Raw genomic sequence first — 19,144 nt, forward strand, 5'->3', positions numbered from 1 at the left:
TGTCATCTTATATCAAAAGGTATGAGTTTTCAACTGTTGATGCTCATTCAATTTCATCTTTCCAGGTGCCCAGGAGAAGACAAACTTGGAAGTCATTATTCTAGTAGGCACAGCAGTGATTGCCATGTTCTTCTGGTTATTACTTGTCATCGTTCTACGGACCGTTAAGCGGGTAACAAAATAATTTCCCTTCCATCCCATGTACGTTGGTTTTCATGATTAATGAAAGCTGACTGGGGCTCTTTGAGTTGTTTCTTCCCATTGTTATTGGCTCAATGGGCACAATTTTATTTCAATACAATAACATTCTTTCCCACTTTCTTTTGGCTGGACCACTGGGCTTTAATTGATAGAAGCCACTAGAGGAGACAAGGGCTTGGACTGTCTAGTGTAATTAAGATTTAAGTACTTCATTCTGAGCTCATTTGGGGTTGAGGGGACACTGGATACAGGATTATAATAGGACTTACTCTCAAACTTCATGAGTTTTATTTGAGAATGAGACATCAGGAATGGGGCTTCTATAAACAACAATAATAAGCACACAAAAACAACAGCCAGACAACAGAGCGTATGTGACTGGAAGGAATAATGCTTTCCAGGCCAATGGAGGGGAACTGAAGACAGGCTACTTGTCCATCGTCATGGATCCAGATGAACTCCCCTTGGATGAGCACTGTGAACGCCTGCCTTATGATGCCAGCAAGTGGGAGTTCCCCAGAGACCGGCTGAAACTAGGTGTGTTTTCAAGTGGTACTAATTTGATGTTGGGTATACCAGGACTTCTCTTCCTCCTTTAGGATGATGACAAATCTAGTCTCTTCACATGTTGGATCCAGGTTCAGAATATTCATTCTGTCTTTTGAATTTGAGTCATCATCCTTTTAGTCACTTAGAAGTAGGGTCCCTGTACAATTATCCAAAGCAGGACATTTGGAGAGCAGAGGGGGAGGTATTAAATAATGAAGCCACTATAAGGGAGTTGAGCTGGATTCTTCCAAGTTAAACCGGGATGTGTGATGACCCAATCTAGTCGGAATCTCTGCATGCCGCTTTGGTCCTGTCATAGTCCAAGTCTGTTTTGTTTCCTGTTATCGTTGACTGTAGGTAAACCTCTTGGCCGTGGTGCCTTTGGCCAAGTGATTGAAGCAGATGCCTTTGGAATCGACAAGACAGCAACTTGCAAGACAGTGGCCGTCAAAATGTTAAAAGGTAAAGGCAAAATTAAATGATGATATATCCCTCCCTGTGTTTCGTCTGGTCTGTAAACATGATGAAAGCCTTGTGTCAGCACCTTTGTGGTTAGGTGAGCCCACTAGCCAAGCGTGCAGCTGGCTTAGGTGATACCTTTGTACAGATTGGGGAAAAGTTCCTCTTTTATAGCCTCCTGGCAAGGTGCATGGCCTGGCAGGCAAGGTTGAGGATGGGCTGCAGCTTCACCCACTTTCCCAACTTGCCTGAGAGCCCTTGTGCAGGGCATAGCTTATATAACTGTACTTAGTGTCCTGACTATAGGAAAATAATACCTTGGTTATGTAAAGATTGTTTCTTAATTTATTATGATGCATTAGTGAGATGATTATAGACCATGTAGAGACATGGAAAGAAATTTAATAAGTAAAAATAGTAGAGCGCAAAAACATCCTGTTTCCTAGAATTGGAATATGTGAAAGATTTTCTCCTATAAAGATAATGGTTGCACTAGGAAAAAAAAGGACCACAGGTGACATGTTAAGAACTTAAAAGCTTTATGAACAATGGTTAACCCTAATAGTAATGGAATTCTGATCTTGTCATTTTCATCTGGGGAGGTGATGCATCTATAGCTGTTGGCTCCAGGTGTGATGTGCTTTCATGATGAGGGCAGTGCCACAGACCCTTGGCCAGTAGGTCGTGTGCACTTCAAAGTCATCTCTCTCCTTTTGCCTATTCTCCCTTGTGGCGGGGGTGTGCAGTTTTGAGGTGGCTCATCAGGGTCTGAGGTGTGGACCGTGTGTATGAATTAGAGGGAAGTGTACCGGTCTGTGCAGGATCATACTTGCAGTTCTAGCCTCATCAGGCTCTTGTGCCAACTGGCCTTGCCAGCTGGCCCCTGTTAAGTTTCCTGCTTGGCACTGATTGGCGGGAACTTCAGCATAGCCCCTAACACATAAGGGTATTTAATACATGGTGTTGCTTCCTTACCAGGAAGGACTGAAATAATCAGGCCCTAAGAAGCATAGTCAACCTGATATATGAAAATCCAATTTTCTAAGAGAGGAAAATCTGGGCATGATTCCCTTTGCAGATGTAGTCCCCACTTTGCAAAAGACTTCACAATGGATTCCTTTAAATATCAAACATTCTGGGTGCACTTAAAGTAAGGATTGGATTTAGACATGGAAATATAATTTATACTTGACTTTCAATGTACCTAGTCTGTAAATTTGGTTACAGTTTATTATCCCTAGAGGGTAAGTTGCACACATGCCTGCAGTGGGGCACTGATCCTCCTAAGCTAATACCCACATTTATGATTTCACTCTTTGCCGTATATTTGTAGAAGGAGCAACACACAGTGAACACCGAGCGCTCATGTCTGAACTCAAGATCCTCATTCATATTGGCCATCATCTCAATGTGGTCAATCTTCTAGGAGCCTGTACCAAGCCAGGAGGTGAGTATCTGTGGATGGTTCTGGTTGCCTAATGATTTTGGCATATAATTTTCTGCTGGTGTTTCAAGGAAACCACTCAGCTCCCATGGCCTTGATTTCCTTAGCTTAGGATACTTTGCCAGATTCCTAGATATAAATATATTTCATGGAGGTTTAATGGGCACTACAAATTATTCTAGAACTTCCTGTGAATTAAAAAATGCCATCTCGGTATACCGCAGTTTGCTCCTTATGTAAGAGGTTCAGATGAGAAAAGTAAGCTTCTCAAAAAACTTGAAAGCAAAAACCTTAAGAGTAGTTCCCTCTAAAACGAAATCATCTTAAGTGATTGTGTTGAAAAGCAAGTGGTTGGATTTTCTTCTGAAATTTTGGTTCATCTTGCTGCGGGATTGCCAGTTAGTAAAAGAAAAGCTACATTATAAGGGCATTGTGACCAGCTGATTTTGATGATCCTGTCCTGGTGACCGTTTGTAGTGTCCTTCTATGATTTTTCTGGTTCATCCATGTGTTAAACACTTGATGAGATACATGAATGGAAACATTTTCCTTTCTTGACATGCTGTGCTGTCTGCAGGGCCACTCATGGTGATAGTGGAATTTTGCAAGTTTGGAAATCTGTCAACTTACTTAAGGAACAAGAGAAATGAATTTGTCCCCTACAAGGTATGTCGTTGAACTCAGCTCTGACCACATTGTAAAATGGAGGAAAATACAGGTTAATCTTTCTCTGTTAAAATGCTGTGAAGAACTTGTGAGGAGTCTTCTTTTGGTTGTTTTAATTTCCTCTTTTACCTGCTGGGGCACATATCTTCTCATGGTTTGGTTGGTTTTTTGTTTTGTTTTTGTTTTTGTGACTCTAATCTACTGATCCATTAGAGATGGTGCCTAAGGAGGGGAGAGGGTGGGCACGATTAAGGAAAGGGAAGGATGTCTCTGGATTATTTTCTCTCTTTCCTAGCAGGATTTGGTCCCCTGGAGTGTCAGTCCCTTGGTAAAGAGCACCCTAATGTCCTAATGCCAGAAGCATGTCTGGAATAGACCTGAAACAAGATGTTTATCTCTTTAATCTAAAGAAGAAACTAGGCTTTATGGAAGAAAATCTATTATGTAGAACTCTTTCCCCAGATTCTAGCCCAAAGATTCCATATTCCTGAAACTGATGTCCTTCTTATCTGCTTTTAATAGCTATAATTGTTTTCTAGAGATCTCTTTTGTATTCAAGGAGTGTGTCCATTTGCTTCTTTATAGACCAAAGGGGCACGATTCCGTCAAGGGAAAGAATATGTTGGGGAAATCACTATGGATCCCAAACGCCGCTTGGACAGTATCACCAGTAGTCAGAGCTCAGCCAGCTCTGGATTTGTGGAGGAGAAATCCCTCAGTGATGTGGAGGAAGAGGAAGGTATCTGCCATTGCTTTCTCCACACTTAACGTGTACTCTTGCAGGAAAGAGAAGGTGGTAGAGTATTATGAGGAATTCTGTCCTGGGAAAAGTTCAGTACTCCCTAATATTGGGAAGAGACCTACATTTCTAGACTGCTTCCATTCAGTTTTCCCAAAAGTGAGTTGTGGAAGCCCTAACTAAGCAGCTATCTAGATTGTTAGGCAAAGTACGGGGCAAGCCTGAGAAATCCCGGTACCCCAGGCGGGCTCAACAGTCAGCAACAACCAAACTAATGCTTTGAGACTATTGGTTCAGCATCTAGTAGCAGGCGAGCCTCAGTGCTTTGTTCCTTAAGGACAAAGGAGGCTCTCTGATGGTAGATTCGCCTCCACATTGCCCTGAGCAGTTCAGCCCCACTCTGCCTAAGTCACCTAAACTCTTCAAGGCAGTGTAGGGGTTACCTGCTGTTTCTACCCCATTCCAAGGAGCTTATTGAGTCTTTCTTGCAACCGTACTTCCTTAGAGGAGTCCTGGTAAGCATATTTTTCTATATCCAGTTATGCTTCCAGTGATATTTTAGTGTTCTCTCTGAGTAGAGCTGTGTTCGCAGTCTAATTTCCAGGATTTCTTCCAGCTCCTGGATATACTGTCGATCTGCTTCCCTTAGAAGGAGCAGAGACAGCCCCATGGATATAGAGATGGGGCTTTCTGATATCTGGCTCCTCTTGAGGCATGATCTCAGCAGAACCCAGTCATGAAATAGTGAAAGAAACCTGTTTCCTTTTCCCTAGACATGAGGCTACAGATAGAACTTAAATCTGGCTTCTTTCTCTTAGAAGCCAAGCAGGGTGTATGATGTTGGGACTCAGTCTAGAAGAGTATGGAGAAGCCATCTAGACCTCATGTAACTGGGCCCATGCCAAGTGGGGCCCTCTCTGTCTCGTCCTTCTCTCTCACAAAATGGTGGCCAGTGGGCTGGAAACCCAAAGGATTGGGGTACTCAGTTGGAGAAGAAAGGGTGTGGCCTGGAATTTGTCCTCCATTTCTTCATTTGGAAAATGAAAGGGTTTCACTAATTGTTCACCGAGAGCCGTCTAACCCTAAGCTTAAAAAAATCATTGAGAAAAAGGTTCTCAGTCTTTTTAATACTTACGAGGTTATTATTACAAGTGAGTTTTCATTTACTCTGGTATTTGTCTCTAGGAGAGAAGCCATGTCTTATCTTATCTGACCAGAGTTAAGTGATCATGTTGAAACACCCATTAATGTCCTAGTGTTTATTTGTACCAGTTGCATGGAAATAAATACCACCAATTTATGTAAAACCATCTTTCTCTCATGTTCCTGTCACCTCTCATTCATATTCTTGAAGGGAAAAGAGCATCCTTGCAGGCCTGTTTTAATGTGTTTACAGCACTTTCTCAGCTTGAAAGTGAGAGAAGTGAATATATTTCTGATATTTTTAGTTGTCTGTTGTAGATTATAATTTGACCTTTGGCCTTTGTCCCAGGACAAAGTCTGGAGAGAAAAGATTCAATGACCCTGAATATTGTCGTTTTATTTATAGAGTTCTTGATATGAAACTATTGTTTATCCCTCTGGGTACATGAAAAAAAAAAAAAAAACAGTTTAAAACAGCAAACTTAAAAAAGTCCTCTTTTGCTCTCTGCCATCTCTGCCAAATGCACCTCCCTTCTGCCTCCTGGATTTGCTGGTCCAATTGGACCAAGATGGAAAAACCAACATTTTTTGGCTAAGGGGTATGATGAAAGCTAATAATACGAGGATTCAGCAAATTTACAGAAGATACAGGCATTTTTCTCTCCGCTTTTATTTCCAGAAGTTTAACTCCCAAGTGTTAAAATGAAGCTTACTCTAACAAACTTAGAAACGAATAGTTTCTGGGGGCAACACTGATCTCTGTCCTCCTGCATCTTCTGACAGTTTCGGAGGATCTGTACAAGAACTTCCTGACCTTGGAGCATCTCATCTGTTACAGCTTCCAAGTGGCTAAGGGCATGGAGTTTTTGGCATCACGGAAGGTAAGACAGCTCAGAGGGGACCCTAAGTATCTCTTCGGATCACAGATCTGGAAGTAAGATGTCCAGTACCAGCCACCAGTGTTTGTTTGGAACTGTAATTTGTTCCCTACTGCTGGGACTACTTGAAGAGTTCTGTTGGAAAGGCCCCATTCCTGCTAATTTAAGGAGGTGTAAGGATTTCATGAAATTAATTAATTCATGTGGTAAATATTTAATGACCATCTATTAAATGCAGGCAGTGCTAAGGATACTATGTGAACGGACAGGCAAAGCTCTCCACCATCATGGAGTTTACATCCTACTGGGCGGACCAGGCAGTGGACAATATAAACAAGTCAACTACATAGTAGGTAGGACGGGAATAAGCCCTAGGGGGAAAAATAAGCAGGAAAGGGTTAGGGTTAGAGAGTATACAGGAATGGTATGTTTGTGTGTGCATGCACTTCTGTGTTTGTGTACACCGATTTTAAACAGAACGGACCAGGAAGGCTTTGTAAGAATGTGACATCTGAGCAGCCACCTGGGAAAGGTGAGGGACTGAGACTTGCAGATATCTTGGTGTGAGAGAGTCTATTTTTAATTTATTTTACATTCATCCCCATCCATCAAAAAGTATTTGTTAGTGGTATAATTAGAAAGCAGGAAGGACAGGCTTCAGATGAGAGCGATTATAAAAGCTAAAATTAGAAAAGTAGGCCAAACAAAGGCTGTGGTGAGGACGTGACAAGTAACAAATATTCCAGAGGCTGTAAACACCACGGTGGGAGTGGGGTCAGTTGAAGTCACCTCTCTGGGAAGGGCAGGACAGATGGTTTTATATTAAACAAGGAAAATTCAAATTAAGCTTCAGGAAAAATGATCAGTTGACAGAATGCATTGGTTGCACCCTCCTGGAGGGGAGGGAAGACTTACCGTTTTTGTTTTTCTAAATTAGAGTGAAATCTCTAACCCATTTCTTTTTCTGAAGCTTAAAGCTCGTCATAGCTTTCAGAACCTCAGGATCTCGAAAGTTTCTGTTTGAGAGCTCTTGTCTCCTTTCTCCCAAGGGGAAAGGAGAGCAGTGTGGTCTTAGGGGATTTTCCCACAGAGAAAGGCCCTTTGCCTTTCTTGGAGATTCTGATTTTATTTTATTATTATTTTTAAAGACCAGAGCCTGCGTTGAGTCAGGGTATCTTTCGACCGGGAAGTGAATGGGGTGGGGACCGTTAACTTCCCTTGCATCTACCAGCTGGTTTCTTGAAAACCACCTGTTTGTTGGTCTGAAAAAAGAAGCTTTGGTTGGGGGAAAAGTAGAGAGGACTTTCTGGTTTTTGGAATCTCCTGTCTTGCTCAGTCTTGCTTGGCCGAAGACTTTTGAATATGCCTCTTTCAGAGGGAAGTGCTACCCGGAGACAAGCGTGTGGGGTGGTCGGCTATGCCTGTCTCCTGTGATCACTCCTGTGCTGGCTTCGGAATTCTCCTCTGAGCCTTTCATTCATTTACAAATATTCCCCAGGACTCTTGTTCCCCAACAAATCTACCAGGTGAAGCTATAGCTGCTCAGTAGTAAGAGGTTAGATGAGGACGGGGATATCAAGAAGAGAGACACTGAGGACCGGAAAAGAGTGGGGAGAAAGCAGGACGAATTTGGTTTTCCTTTTTTAGTGCACCAGAGAATCAACTTGACCCGTGAGAAGCTGAAATCTCTTTCATAGACCTTTACGATAATCCAACACTTTGAAACAGGATGAGCCCCACGGGGGACGGTTTATCAGAGCCGGTCAGTTTCAGTTCCGTATGGAACTGAGAAACCAACAAAGGGCACCAAATGAAGGAGAACCCCTTGTTCCTGATTTCTGAGCATTCATTCTGAGTAGGAGGGCGTTCTAGGGCCTCCTTAGAATAACAGGTTTTAATTGTATCTGGTGCCAAGCAAAAGGAATATGTGGATGTGACCAGAAACGCCTTCGTAACTGTGTCCAAGAGAAGTCTATTTATGACTCCATCATCATACTATAACTTAATTATTTAACTCCGAAGTCTGGGACTCTTTATGCGATAAGCAGATGTGTGCCTCCACAAAAGTGAGACTTCTTTCTTGAAGGGTTGATGAAAGAGATTAGCCCAGTGCTTGTTAATCAGTTGGTTTTCTGAAGTGGGGCTTTTTTGAGCATGAGATCACAACAGGTGCAGAAGATATCAGCTGTGCTGAGACCTAACGCACACACGATTCTTTTTGCAGTGTATCCACAGGGACCTGGCTGCACGCAACATCCTCTTGTCGGAGAAGAACGTGGTTAAAATCTGTGACTTTGGCTTGGCCCGGGATATTTATAAAGACCCAGATTATGTCAGAAAAGGAGATGTAAGTTTCAAAGATGAACCCAGTGCTCTGTTAAATTGCAGGATCCAAATTCGTCTTTGCAAGCTTCACGACCTGCGTTGGGAACAAAGGAAGTTTTCTCTTCAGATGTGTGCTAAGTTGGGTTCTGATTCCTTGTCTTCTACCCTCTTAGGCTCGCCTCCCTTTGAAATGGATGGCCCCAGAAACAATTTTTGACAGAGTGTACACAATTCAGAGTGATGTGTGGTCTTTTGGTGTCTTGCTTTGGGAAATATTTTCGCTAGGTAAGTCACTTGTTTTTTGTCCCTCCATCCATACTCCCAAGAGAATGATACAAGTCAATGGCCCCAGTGCACCTTTTCCTCTCCTGCATTCCACCTTTATCTGGTGAAGGTTACTTGGAAGCTTTGGATAGTTAAAAATATATATATATGTGTGTGTGTGTGTGTTTGTGTGTATATATATATATATATATATATATATATATATATATGTATGTATATATTTGGGATGATGTTCAAGAATCAGGGTTTTTTCCATAAGTGACTCTTTTTTTTTTTAATTTTATTTTTTATTTTTTATAACCGTAAGTGACTCTTAATCTCACAAAACAAACTGAGAGTTGCTGGGGGTAGGGGGGTAGGGAGAAGGGGGGTGGGGTTATGGACATTGGGGAAGGCATGTGCTATGGTGAGTGCTATGAAGTGTGTAAACCTGGCGATTCACAGACCTGTACCCTGGGGATAAAAATATATTATATGTTTATAAAAAATAATAAAAAAATAAATTAAAAAAAAAGAATCAGGGTTTTTTATAAGAAAAAATAAAATCATATAATGTCCCATTCCTGTTTTATTCTAGGTGCTTCTCCATATCCTGGAGTAAAGATCGATGAGGAATTTTGTAGGCGATTGAAAGAAGGCACTCGAATGAGGGCCCCTGATTATGCCACACCAGAAATGTAAGACTTTGAAAATATCTTTCTATCCTTTCTTCGTGCATTAAAACTTCCCTTGCCCAGAAGACTTTTCATGATACAGACCTCTTTCATGGCCCTGTCTGTGTCCTTCTTCTCTCTGGAAGTCTTCCTTGATAATCTCAAGCACTTGAAACAACAGCACTTTATCTATACCTGCCAGTTAGTTTTTATCAGAAGTCAATTTATAACATTTCCTATACATACTTGATGCTCCAAGTATAGGGTTATGTGTTTTATATGGTGTTATATTACTATTTAGTGTCTGGGCTCATGGTGGAGTTTTCATAAATGTTTACTCATTCAAGTGCTTATTCTCAGCACCAGATGAGGAAGAAGAAGACAGTTAATGACATTAGTGTTTTGCTTCTCTAGATACCAGACCATGCTTGACTGCTGGCATGGGGAGCCCAATCAGAGACCCACGTTTTCCGAGCTGGTGGAACACTTGGGAAATCTGTTACAAGCTAATGCTCAGCAGGTTTGTGACCTCCATCCAAGAAGTGTATCCAAGAGCTTCTCTCCTCCCTAGACGTTCTCATGGCCACCATATTCTTGCAGATCTGAGCAATAATGCTTTTTTTTATAAAAGCTGTAACTCCCCTTTTAGACAGATGAGATCCTAACCACTCATTCCTCCTGATGTATCTTTTTGTTGTCTTCAGATGCTCTTCTAAAGTAAAATCAACTAGTCACTTAATTAATAAAAATTAGCTGATCCACGGACTATCAACAATGGACAGAATTTCGAGGAATTTTTACTACACTGCACAGGCAGCACGATATCTGAAGCCCTCAAAATAGATGGCTTTTCCTCAGTAAAATCCCAGACTCCCAGAACTTCCACTGGAGGATTTTAGAATTGTAATCTTTACCATAACGAAGTTATTTAATCTCCAGTCAATGGCCTCTTACTACCATGAATGGAAGCCAATTTCCTCCTGCTTTTCTTTTGAACAGGTGGGGGACAATGGGTCAAATCTGTTTTTATCAGTAAGCTTTTCAAACGTTTAAAGGTATCACATTGCCCTTTCTTTCTTTGTCTTGATGAAATAATGTTAAATTGTGCAACCTTCTCAGAAGACCCATTTTCCTGCACATTTATTGCTTTTCTCTAGACTGTCATCAGATTTTTCCATTGCCTTGAAATGTAGAGGCTAAAATTGGATGACATGCCTTTTAAAAGACCTGGCTCCTGTAGGTAGGGCTTTGTGAAGAAATGATGTCTGAGCCCTCCGTGTTCTATTGCCGTATCTCTGGCCACAGCCTGCTTTGTCTTCCTCCTGACCACAGTTGTTGGCGGTCCCCTTACGCCTCTTGTTTTTATATTAACTCTTTTAACATACTTTCATATATACACATCCCTTTCAAGTGTCCTTTTGTTTTTGACAAACCATCGTTAATGTTGTCTTTAAGTTCTGCACTCAGATATGAAAGCGACAGACCTCATCACCAAGGAGCCCCTATGGCCTTTGTTTCTCATGAAAAGGTTCTTGAGGGGCAGGAGCCATAACAATAGCACTCTGTGTTTGTTGTTTCAGGATGGCAAAGACTACATTGTTCTCCCAATATCAGAGACTTTGAGCATGGAAGAGGATTCTGGACTCTCTCTGCCTACCTCACCTGTTTCCTGTATGGAGGAAGAGGAAGTGTGTGACCCCAAATTCCATTATGACAACACAGCAGGAATCAGGTACTGTATATGATCAACATCCCCCTGGGGGGAAGGATGGGGGCACTTCAAGGTCATTTGGGGAAGGGATGGAAGGAAGATTGCCTCTCACCTCCACATTTAACCTTAGCCCTGAGACTGCTATCAGGGGAAGTGCTCCTTGAAGAGGGCCGGGTAGGTGAGTTGCTCCCCATCTGCGGTCCACATTGCTGCCATAGCTGTTCCTTTCAAATTCTAAGCCCTGCAGCTGCAAATAGCTGGAATGCCACAGTATGTTAATCTCCAGAAAAAGAGACCAATTTTATATAGACATCTGTATTTAAATTATCCCCATGTACTCTTTTATTAATGTGAATTAAATGGCTTAGGAAGGATTCTGGAAGGAAGGGTTTTATGCATATATGAGGACACACTTATGCCTCTCTGGCTAGGATGCAGGGTGCGATGGGGATGTGTCCCGAATTGGACTGAACAGCACATCTTCAGAAGCCCCTCCCTAGTCTGATTTTCAGCATTTTATTTGCATAATGGGAATGCTGGACTTATTTAAAACACATGCACTGCTGTCCTCTCCTGATCTGTAAAGGGGTTCTGAAGGCAGCTTTCTTTTTTCTCTCTTCCAACACCTGTGTCTGAGGAAAGAGTTGATATAGTGTCTACACTATGATATTAAAATTGCCTTTTACGAAGTCTGGGACTTCTTTGTTTCCCACCCACCCCTCCCCATTGGGTGTTTTCCTCCTGTAACTGGCTCCCCTGATCACAGGGTCCAGCCTGCACTGGTGAGAGTGCTGTGGCTGCAGGAGGGGCACGGAGCTCTAGGCTAGCCGGGCCTCCTGGTCAAGGGTGAGGAGGCCCCGTGGACAGTTTGTTCTGTGGAATCATGTAGGATGGCAGGAACACTGCCAGAGTGGGTAGAAGCCAACACGTGAGTTGCTGGTTACATTTGTGTCGGGAGTTTTCAGCATTTTTTCGAAGAACTTTTCCTTCCGTTATCAGATTTTGCCTACATGATAACTCGTAGAGTTACGCAAGGGAGAAACTATTATCTTTCTTGATGAAGATGTTGCATCTGAGGCTCAGAGCAACCCCCTGGTGGGCATAAACAATTGTGGTTAAAGATCCAGATTTTAGAGTCAGATATAACTGGTTGGACAACTAAGTCTGCCTCTTAGTGACCTGACGCTCCTCTTCGCTGTGACCCAGGTGAAGGCGCTGGTGTTCAGAAATGATTATTTTGAGAATTACATGGTGTAACATACTTCTATGTGCCTGGCACTTAGAGAGCACTCGATAGGTGATAGTTATTCATCAAGCTGCTGAAAATCACATCTCTAGGATGAATCCAGGTCCTCCAGTCTTTCTCTTTGTCCCGTTTTCTGCCCCGAGAAGGCGGTACCCTCAAGAGAAAGGTGAATGAACTGAAAGCCAATAGTTCCGCTCTCATGTTTAAAAACCTCTAGTGCAAGCTCCACTGGCCTTCTCGTGTGTTAATTATTTCTTTATCAGAAAGCCATTTGATCATGAACTCTGTTCCCTGGGTTTTGTGTGACCAGGTGGAGTGAGGACCCGAGCGGCAGTCTCTTGGCTCGCTTGGATGCTTTGCATATGGTGCCGAGAGTCGATGAAGTCATGCTTGTGTAATGGGAGTGCCAAATGCAATGCTGGATCTAAATCAGGGCTGCTAACATTTATCCCCAGAAGCATGGACAAATGTGACACCAGGCCTGGCTCCTATTTTCTGTCTGTGATTTTCGAATGGGTCTTTCCAGTCCAGTTTCTCTTTTATCCAGCCATAATTTGAAAAATAAATTGGAAATTGGAATCTTTTGTCGGCAGCCCCCTCTTCACCCCTTCAACCCTTTCTCCTTTTGTAAAAACAAGACTCCACAGTCACATTTTAATCATCTGGGTTAAAAGAAATGCAGCATTGAGGCATCTGCACCTGGCACACCTCGTTTTGAGGCCCTCTTTTGGTTCTGCTTCCCTGGGGAGACCAGAGATGAGGCTGGGGTACTTCTCAGTGGACTTGTTCTGTTCTTTTTCCCATTTCTGGTTTAGGTAGAAAAGCTGAGAATTCTTTCTCATTTGCTTCCTCTTGATAGTTTTCAATCCCATCACATTATACATGGAGCTGAATAGAGGCATCACTGTGGGTACCTCATCACTTGCTGTCCCTTCAAATTAATTAAAAATATTTGTTCAACATTTATTTAGCAAAGAGGCTGAGAGGTGTGTGGGGGAAGGGTGAACAGGACAGATCACCAGTGTCTAGACTTCGCTTTATCTCTAATTTCCCCTGTGGATCGGCTCTGGTCTCATGTTCACATGCTTTCTGCAAGAAAACACATATTAATTGGACTCATCTTTCTTTGAGGGCAGTTTGGGGACCATCTGTGGTTGCTCCGTCATTTCCCCCGGGAGTCTCACCTCCCACTCCAAGCAGCTTATCAAAGATTTCTTTTCTCTCCCAGAGAAAGGTTTTGGCACATACCATTTTTCTTCATTTTGGTTAATTGCTGGTGATGATTAAGTGCTCCTTGTGGATTGATGTCTGGACAGCCTCCTGGCTAGACGTTCCTGAATTTGGCTGTGATCTCAGACTGCTTGCAGTGAAACCATCCTTTCTCCACCTCTGTCTGTCTTCTCCCCTGCGCTGGTCCCACCACACGGTCAGTGCCTGCGTGGGAGAGAGCAGTGCTGTGCACGTAGTAGGTGCTTCGTAAAGACTTGAACTGTCATATCCATTGTTCTCTTCTAGTTTTTCCTTCCTGTTGCTTTTCCAAGGGAGTCAGTGTAGAGTAGGGTAGCAAAACAAAACAAGACAATGGGCTTTAGAATCTGAAGGCCAATTTCAAATCCCAGTCCTAGCCATTTCCTCCCTAAGTCTTAGCTTCCTCAACTGTTTTTTTCTAAGGCAACTGTATTATGGCCCAAACTCACCCCCTCTCATTGATTCTATATGCCACATATCTCTGGAATCTTATCTACTTTCCTAAACCCTGTGGGTACCCTCTCTCCTGTGCAGGCTGCCCTTCTTTCTTCTAGAGACATGGAAAAGAGCCCCTAAATTGGTCTCACTGTCTGTTTTCACCTTCCTCTACCAGAGTCAGCTTTCTAAAGGGCGCATCTGACTTTGTCAGTCTCATGCTTCAAATCCTTCAATGGATACTCATAACTCAAACAGTCTACTTATGTGATTTAAGACAAGTTCCTTAACCTTTCTATGCCTCGGTTTCCTCTTCTGAAGCTGGGATACTGATACCCACCCCTAACAGATACCATTTATGAAGACGCTATGAGACAGCAGTTGAGGACCATTTAGCACAGTGCCTGGAATGTGAGAGATTGTCAGTAAAGGATTCCCGAGTGAGTGAATCAATGAATGATTAACTGTGGTATCAGTAGTTTTTAGCAACAGCCACTTTCAGGGATTGGACTCAAGAGAAGTGGGCTTTTCTCTGTCTCTGTATATATTATGTCCTCTTTTTTTGTGGAATTTCCTGAATGAGGATGTCACTAGTGAACCTCATTCTCTCCTTTCTGTAAGGGGAGGAACCAGCCTCCTGGTCCAGGGGAGGGAGACTCAATTTCCATTCTCCTTGTTTGGCTCTAGTGTGTCCTCATTCCACTTGGTCACAGAAAACACAGGAATATGTAACATGTCCAGAAGCCTGCCAAGGGGAGGAATTATGCTGGGATAAGCGTGGAGAGTGAATTTCCTGTCTCTTGTTGTAAAAAGGACTTCCCTTCTTTCCACTGGACTGTTGGTGCTTTTTACAGAATCAGACTCACCCAAAGCCACATAGCAGGGAAGGAGCACCCCCAGGAAACAGGTGATATGTTATCTGATAAGTCCTATTCTTTGAACCCCTAAAGGAAACTGGCACCCTTTGGAACTCAAAGGAGGAAAACAGGCTTTGGCTGATAGAGCATCATTCTTTCTAGGAACACTTGCCACCCACCTCATTCATCCTTCAGATATCTCCGTGAGTGAGGGAGGGAAAGTTACTGCCAACACATTTTAAAGACGGGGCAGTAGAGGCATGGAAATATTCATGTCTTTCCCAAGTTTGTGTGGTCAGTAGTAGACTTTGAAATAGATGAAACATCTCATGACTCTTGAACCACTGCCTTTTCCCAAGACCAGCCATTCTGTGGGCTGAAAATAGGGGATTGTGAGACTCAGCAGCCCCCTCCCCACCCAACACACACACACTAAGCCTCCATCACATGCAGAAAGAAGAGGTTGTCTCCAGATCCTGGTGGGTTCAGTGTCTTTTACAGAACCCGGGTGAGATCTGTAGGTGTTTCCTCTGCCCATCTTTCACTGAATGGTTGTTTTGTGGGCATTGTCTAGAACAACTTTTCTGGAGGTAGCCAGAAAGATGTTCAATGCTCTATAATATGTCGAGAGCCCAGTGGAGGAATCTCAGGCAATCAGGAAACCATGAGAAGGCGGTTGATCACTTAGTTTGCTGTTGTTGTCTGTAGTCCAGCCCCGGCCCTCAGAAGTAGGAGTCAAAGGAACAGGAGCTCATCTAGGCCCCTCACTTAGATTATACTTTTAAATAGGCCCTCACAGGAAATGAAGCCTTCACTGTGTGCTAGCAGAGAAAGATTTTTATTTTGTTTTGTTTTTCTTTTTCCAAAGGATGTTTTGAAGGTTGCTATTAAACTTGTGGTTGAAAGATAATGAACTTAGGTATCACTTTTGGTCTCTGCAGCCAAATATACCACCACCCAAATATAAATATTGGTTCTTTTGCAGCCAGTATCTGCAGAACAGTAAGCGAAAGAGCCGGCCCGTGAGTGTAAAAACATTTGAAGATATCCCGTTGGAAGAACCAGAAGTAAAAGTAATCCCAGATGTAAGTACATCTTTTAAAAATAGTCTTAAAAATAACACAAAGGATGAAATATTAGCTAGATAAATATTAGCCTAAGCATTAGAGTCTTGGAGCCTCATTATAAAGGTATGTGTCATGGGGTCATTATGGAGATGAAACTGATCAGTACCCCCCACCATTGGATTTTCCATAAGGACAGCCCCTAGTCCAAGGTTCTAGATAGCCTAGCCTCATGCCCAGTTCCACTCAAGTGTAAATAGTACCACTGTGAAAAATGGGATGGCATTAGGTCTCCTCAGCTTCTGCTTCTTGAATTCTTTTCTTCCAGGCCTGAGTTTACTACTAGGAAGCGGTTGTTTCTTCTTGTAGCTGGTCCATTTTCTGGCTATGATATCTTTACCTCCCCCTGGGGAACACTGGAGCATATTGTCTGATAAAGTTAAGAAATGAGTTAAGAAATGAGTTAAGAAATTGATTTAATTAAGTAGTTGGTCAGTGTGCACACTCAGTCAACTGTGCCATCTCCTGTCTCTTAAAAAGGACAACCAGACGGACAGTGGTATGGTCCTTGCATCAGAAGAGCTGAAAACCTTGGAAGACAGAACCAAATTAGCTCCATCTTTTAGGTAAGGCTCAGTCAAATAGAAAAGACAAATCTCAACAGGAATTTTTAGAAGGAACTTAGGACTTTCAATGTAGATGCAGTTTTCCCCTTTTTGTGTCTTTGTTGGTTAGGCAAATTTGCATCAACTCAACTAATAAAGAACTGAAACTAATCAAACAAATAATTACATGCCACATTTGAAAAAGAATCTGAAATTAATTAGGGGATTTGGTCAGTTTTTATAGAGAATTTATGAATACCAGGGAATTTTTATATTTATGTAGTACCAGCTAAGTAACAAAGGTCATTGGAGGTAATCCCTTAAATTGAGATGATTAAAATCTTTGTGGACTCTGAAGAATTTTCAAACCTGTACCTAAATGAGTGCATCTGTCTTTAGAAGTGTGATGCATAAATAAGCCAATATCTATTTGTTTGAGATACTTAAACATTATTGGCTGAATTATTTGGCTTATTATTATCGTTGGCTTAATCGTGGAAAAAATATTAAATTTGGTTTTTAATATGATTTCCCCCATGTGGTTCTGTAGGAATTTATAGTTGTTTTTGAATAGATGTACCTGTTTTTAACCTACTACATAAATGAAAATCTCTATAAAAATGCTAAGATAAAGAGCAGTCATTTATTTGCTAGTGAACTCACTCTAGGTGAGAACTGAAGACTTTGATGTACTTATAACCTAAACATTATATAAAATGGGAACACCCATTGGTTATTGAGGGACGTTCACATAAAGAAAAGGTGAATTAAAATGAGCCACTGTGCAATTGTATTATTTGCTTTAGGCCCAGGGTGAGAACTTGTTAGAGCCAATGACATGTTTCATTCATTGATTTAAAATATATTTATTCAGCAGTGGCTATGTGCCCGGTACCATGCCATTGTTTGAGATACTAAACTCAATTTCTTGAGGTTGAATTGAAAGAAAAATTGTATTTCTAGTTATTTGAAATATCTTTTAAACCATAAATGAACATAGAGTTAATGAAATCCTTTTTGTAGTTTTTAACACGAATAATTTGGTAAACGTGTATTAAGGGGAAAAACCCACACCTCAGAATGGCTTGAGAAAAATGTAAATCCTGATGTTTTTAGATCAGCACAGCCTACACTTTTAGGCTTTGACATGATTATGGTCTGTCACGATTCCACGCCGTTGAAAACATTCTCTAGTTGCTGCTGAGTGACCCAGGCTGTCAGTCCTTCCAAAGAATGTGGCTTTGACGAGTAAAAAGCAGTTTTTGACAGTCTGGCTTGATTACACACACACGCTTCAAGTTATTGAAGTTTAAGTTTGCTCAAGAACTTTATTAACACTGTACATAGGCCTTGTAATCCTTAATCAACACTGCGAGGAAAGCAGAAATCGACTCTCAGAACATCCCAATTTCCTTTTACATGGTCAAAGAGTCCCCTTGGCTCCTATCATTGTATACAAACCTATCAATCTTCAACGCCATAAAAATGCTCCATTGGTTGGAGCCTTTGCATCACTCAGGAGAACTGCCTTTCATCTCGTCACGGGCTTGAAAGACTTGGACCTGAATAAGAGGACTTATCTGAAACTACTAGCTCATGCTAGTACCTGAAAATAGACATTGTCTGAGTAAACCTGATACGTTGATTAACAAGTGGGGGAGATAGGGGCTGGTGTCTCCAGGGAGATTACAGCCCACACGGGGTCGGGAACAAAGTTAGGGTAAAACGGGAAAGAACTGTCTTCTTTCCACCAACTCATTCAGTTGTCATTTCTTCCACAGTGGACTGATGCCCAGCAAAAGCAAGGAGTCTGTGGCATCCGAAGGCTCTAACCAAACAAGTGGCTACCAGTCTGGGTATCACTCCGATGACACAGACACCACTGTGTACTCCAGCGAGGAGGCTGAACTGTTAAAGCTGGTGGAGATTGGACCACCAGCTAGCAGTACGGCCCAGATTCTCCAGCCTGACTCTGGGACCACATTGAGCTCTCCTCCTGTTTAAAAGGAGGCACCCACATCCCCCACTCCTGGAAATCACATGAGAGGTGCTGCTCAGATTTTCAAGTGTTGTTCTTTCCATCACTAGGAAGTAGCCACATTTGATTTTCATTTAAAAAAAAAAAAAAAAAAAAGGACCTCAGACTGCAGGGAGCCAGTCCTGTAGGCATTTCCTGAGAAGATGTTTGTGACTCAAGAATGTGTTTGTGTTTTCTCCCGGTGTTGACCTTCTGTTTATGCATTTAGAAAGCATGTATGATGCCCCTTAATGTGGGTCTCCCCATGGGTTCTAACAAAAGAAGTTCAAGGAATGGCTGCATCCTCTGTGAAGCGGCAGCACCTGGGGAGTTGACACCTCTCTGTAAAACCAGAAGATAAACCAAGCAGTGCAAGTGCTTTAGGTGTTGAAGATGGGAAAGACCTTTAGGGCTGAGTCCATCCAAGAAGCTTTGTTCAGGATACGGGTTCTGAGCCAAGTCGTACGTGTGGGGTTTGGATTGACAGAAAGGAAGATGTCGGCTTGCTTTGAGAGTGTACTGGAGCCTGCAGATGCATTGTGTTGGCTCTGGTGGAGGTGGGCCTGGGGTCTGTTAGGAAAGGTAAAGGCTTCAGATGAGGTTACTGGTTTAGAAGATT

General features: G+C 42.3%; 1 protein-coding gene across 1 annotated transcript in view; it reads left to right on the forward strand.

Annotated features, from left to right (window-relative positions):
- The window catches only part of LOC111149192 (kinase insert domain receptor), a 43,346-nt gene extending 24,704 nt beyond the window's left edge, over positions 1-18,642 (forward strand). The window contains exons 16-30 of the mRNA XM_022506137.1: positions 66-172; positions 603-738; positions 1,108-1,212; positions 2,543-2,656; positions 3,231-3,319; positions 3,905-4,058; positions 5,985-6,082; positions 8,304-8,426; positions 8,578-8,689; positions 9,267-9,366; positions 9,757-9,862; positions 10,923-11,074; positions 15,825-15,924; positions 16,444-16,529; positions 18,290-18,642. Of these exons, the coding sequence (XP_022361845.1) occupies positions 66-172; positions 603-738; positions 1,108-1,212; positions 2,543-2,656; positions 3,231-3,319; positions 3,905-4,058; positions 5,985-6,082; positions 8,304-8,426; positions 8,578-8,689; positions 9,267-9,366; positions 9,757-9,862; positions 10,923-11,074; positions 15,825-15,924; positions 16,444-16,529; positions 18,290-18,512 (1,805 nt within the window). The 3' untranslated portion in view covers positions 18,513-18,642. The remainder of the gene's footprint in view (positions 1-65; positions 173-602; positions 739-1,107; positions 1,213-2,542; positions 2,657-3,230; positions 3,320-3,904; positions 4,059-5,984; positions 6,083-8,303; positions 8,427-8,577; positions 8,690-9,266; positions 9,367-9,756; positions 9,863-10,922; positions 11,075-15,824; positions 15,925-16,443; positions 16,530-18,289) is intronic.
- The last annotated feature ends 502 nt before the right edge of the window (positions 18,643-19,144 follow it).

The sequence above is a fragment of the Enhydra lutris genome, unplaced genomic scaffold, assembly GCF_002288905.1.
Source record: "Enhydra lutris kenyoni isolate GAN:26980312 unplaced genomic scaffold, ASM228890v2 scaffoldscaffold21, whole genome shotgun sequence".
Taxonomy (NCBI): Eukaryota; Metazoa; Chordata; class Mammalia; order Carnivora; family Mustelidae; genus Enhydra; species Enhydra lutris.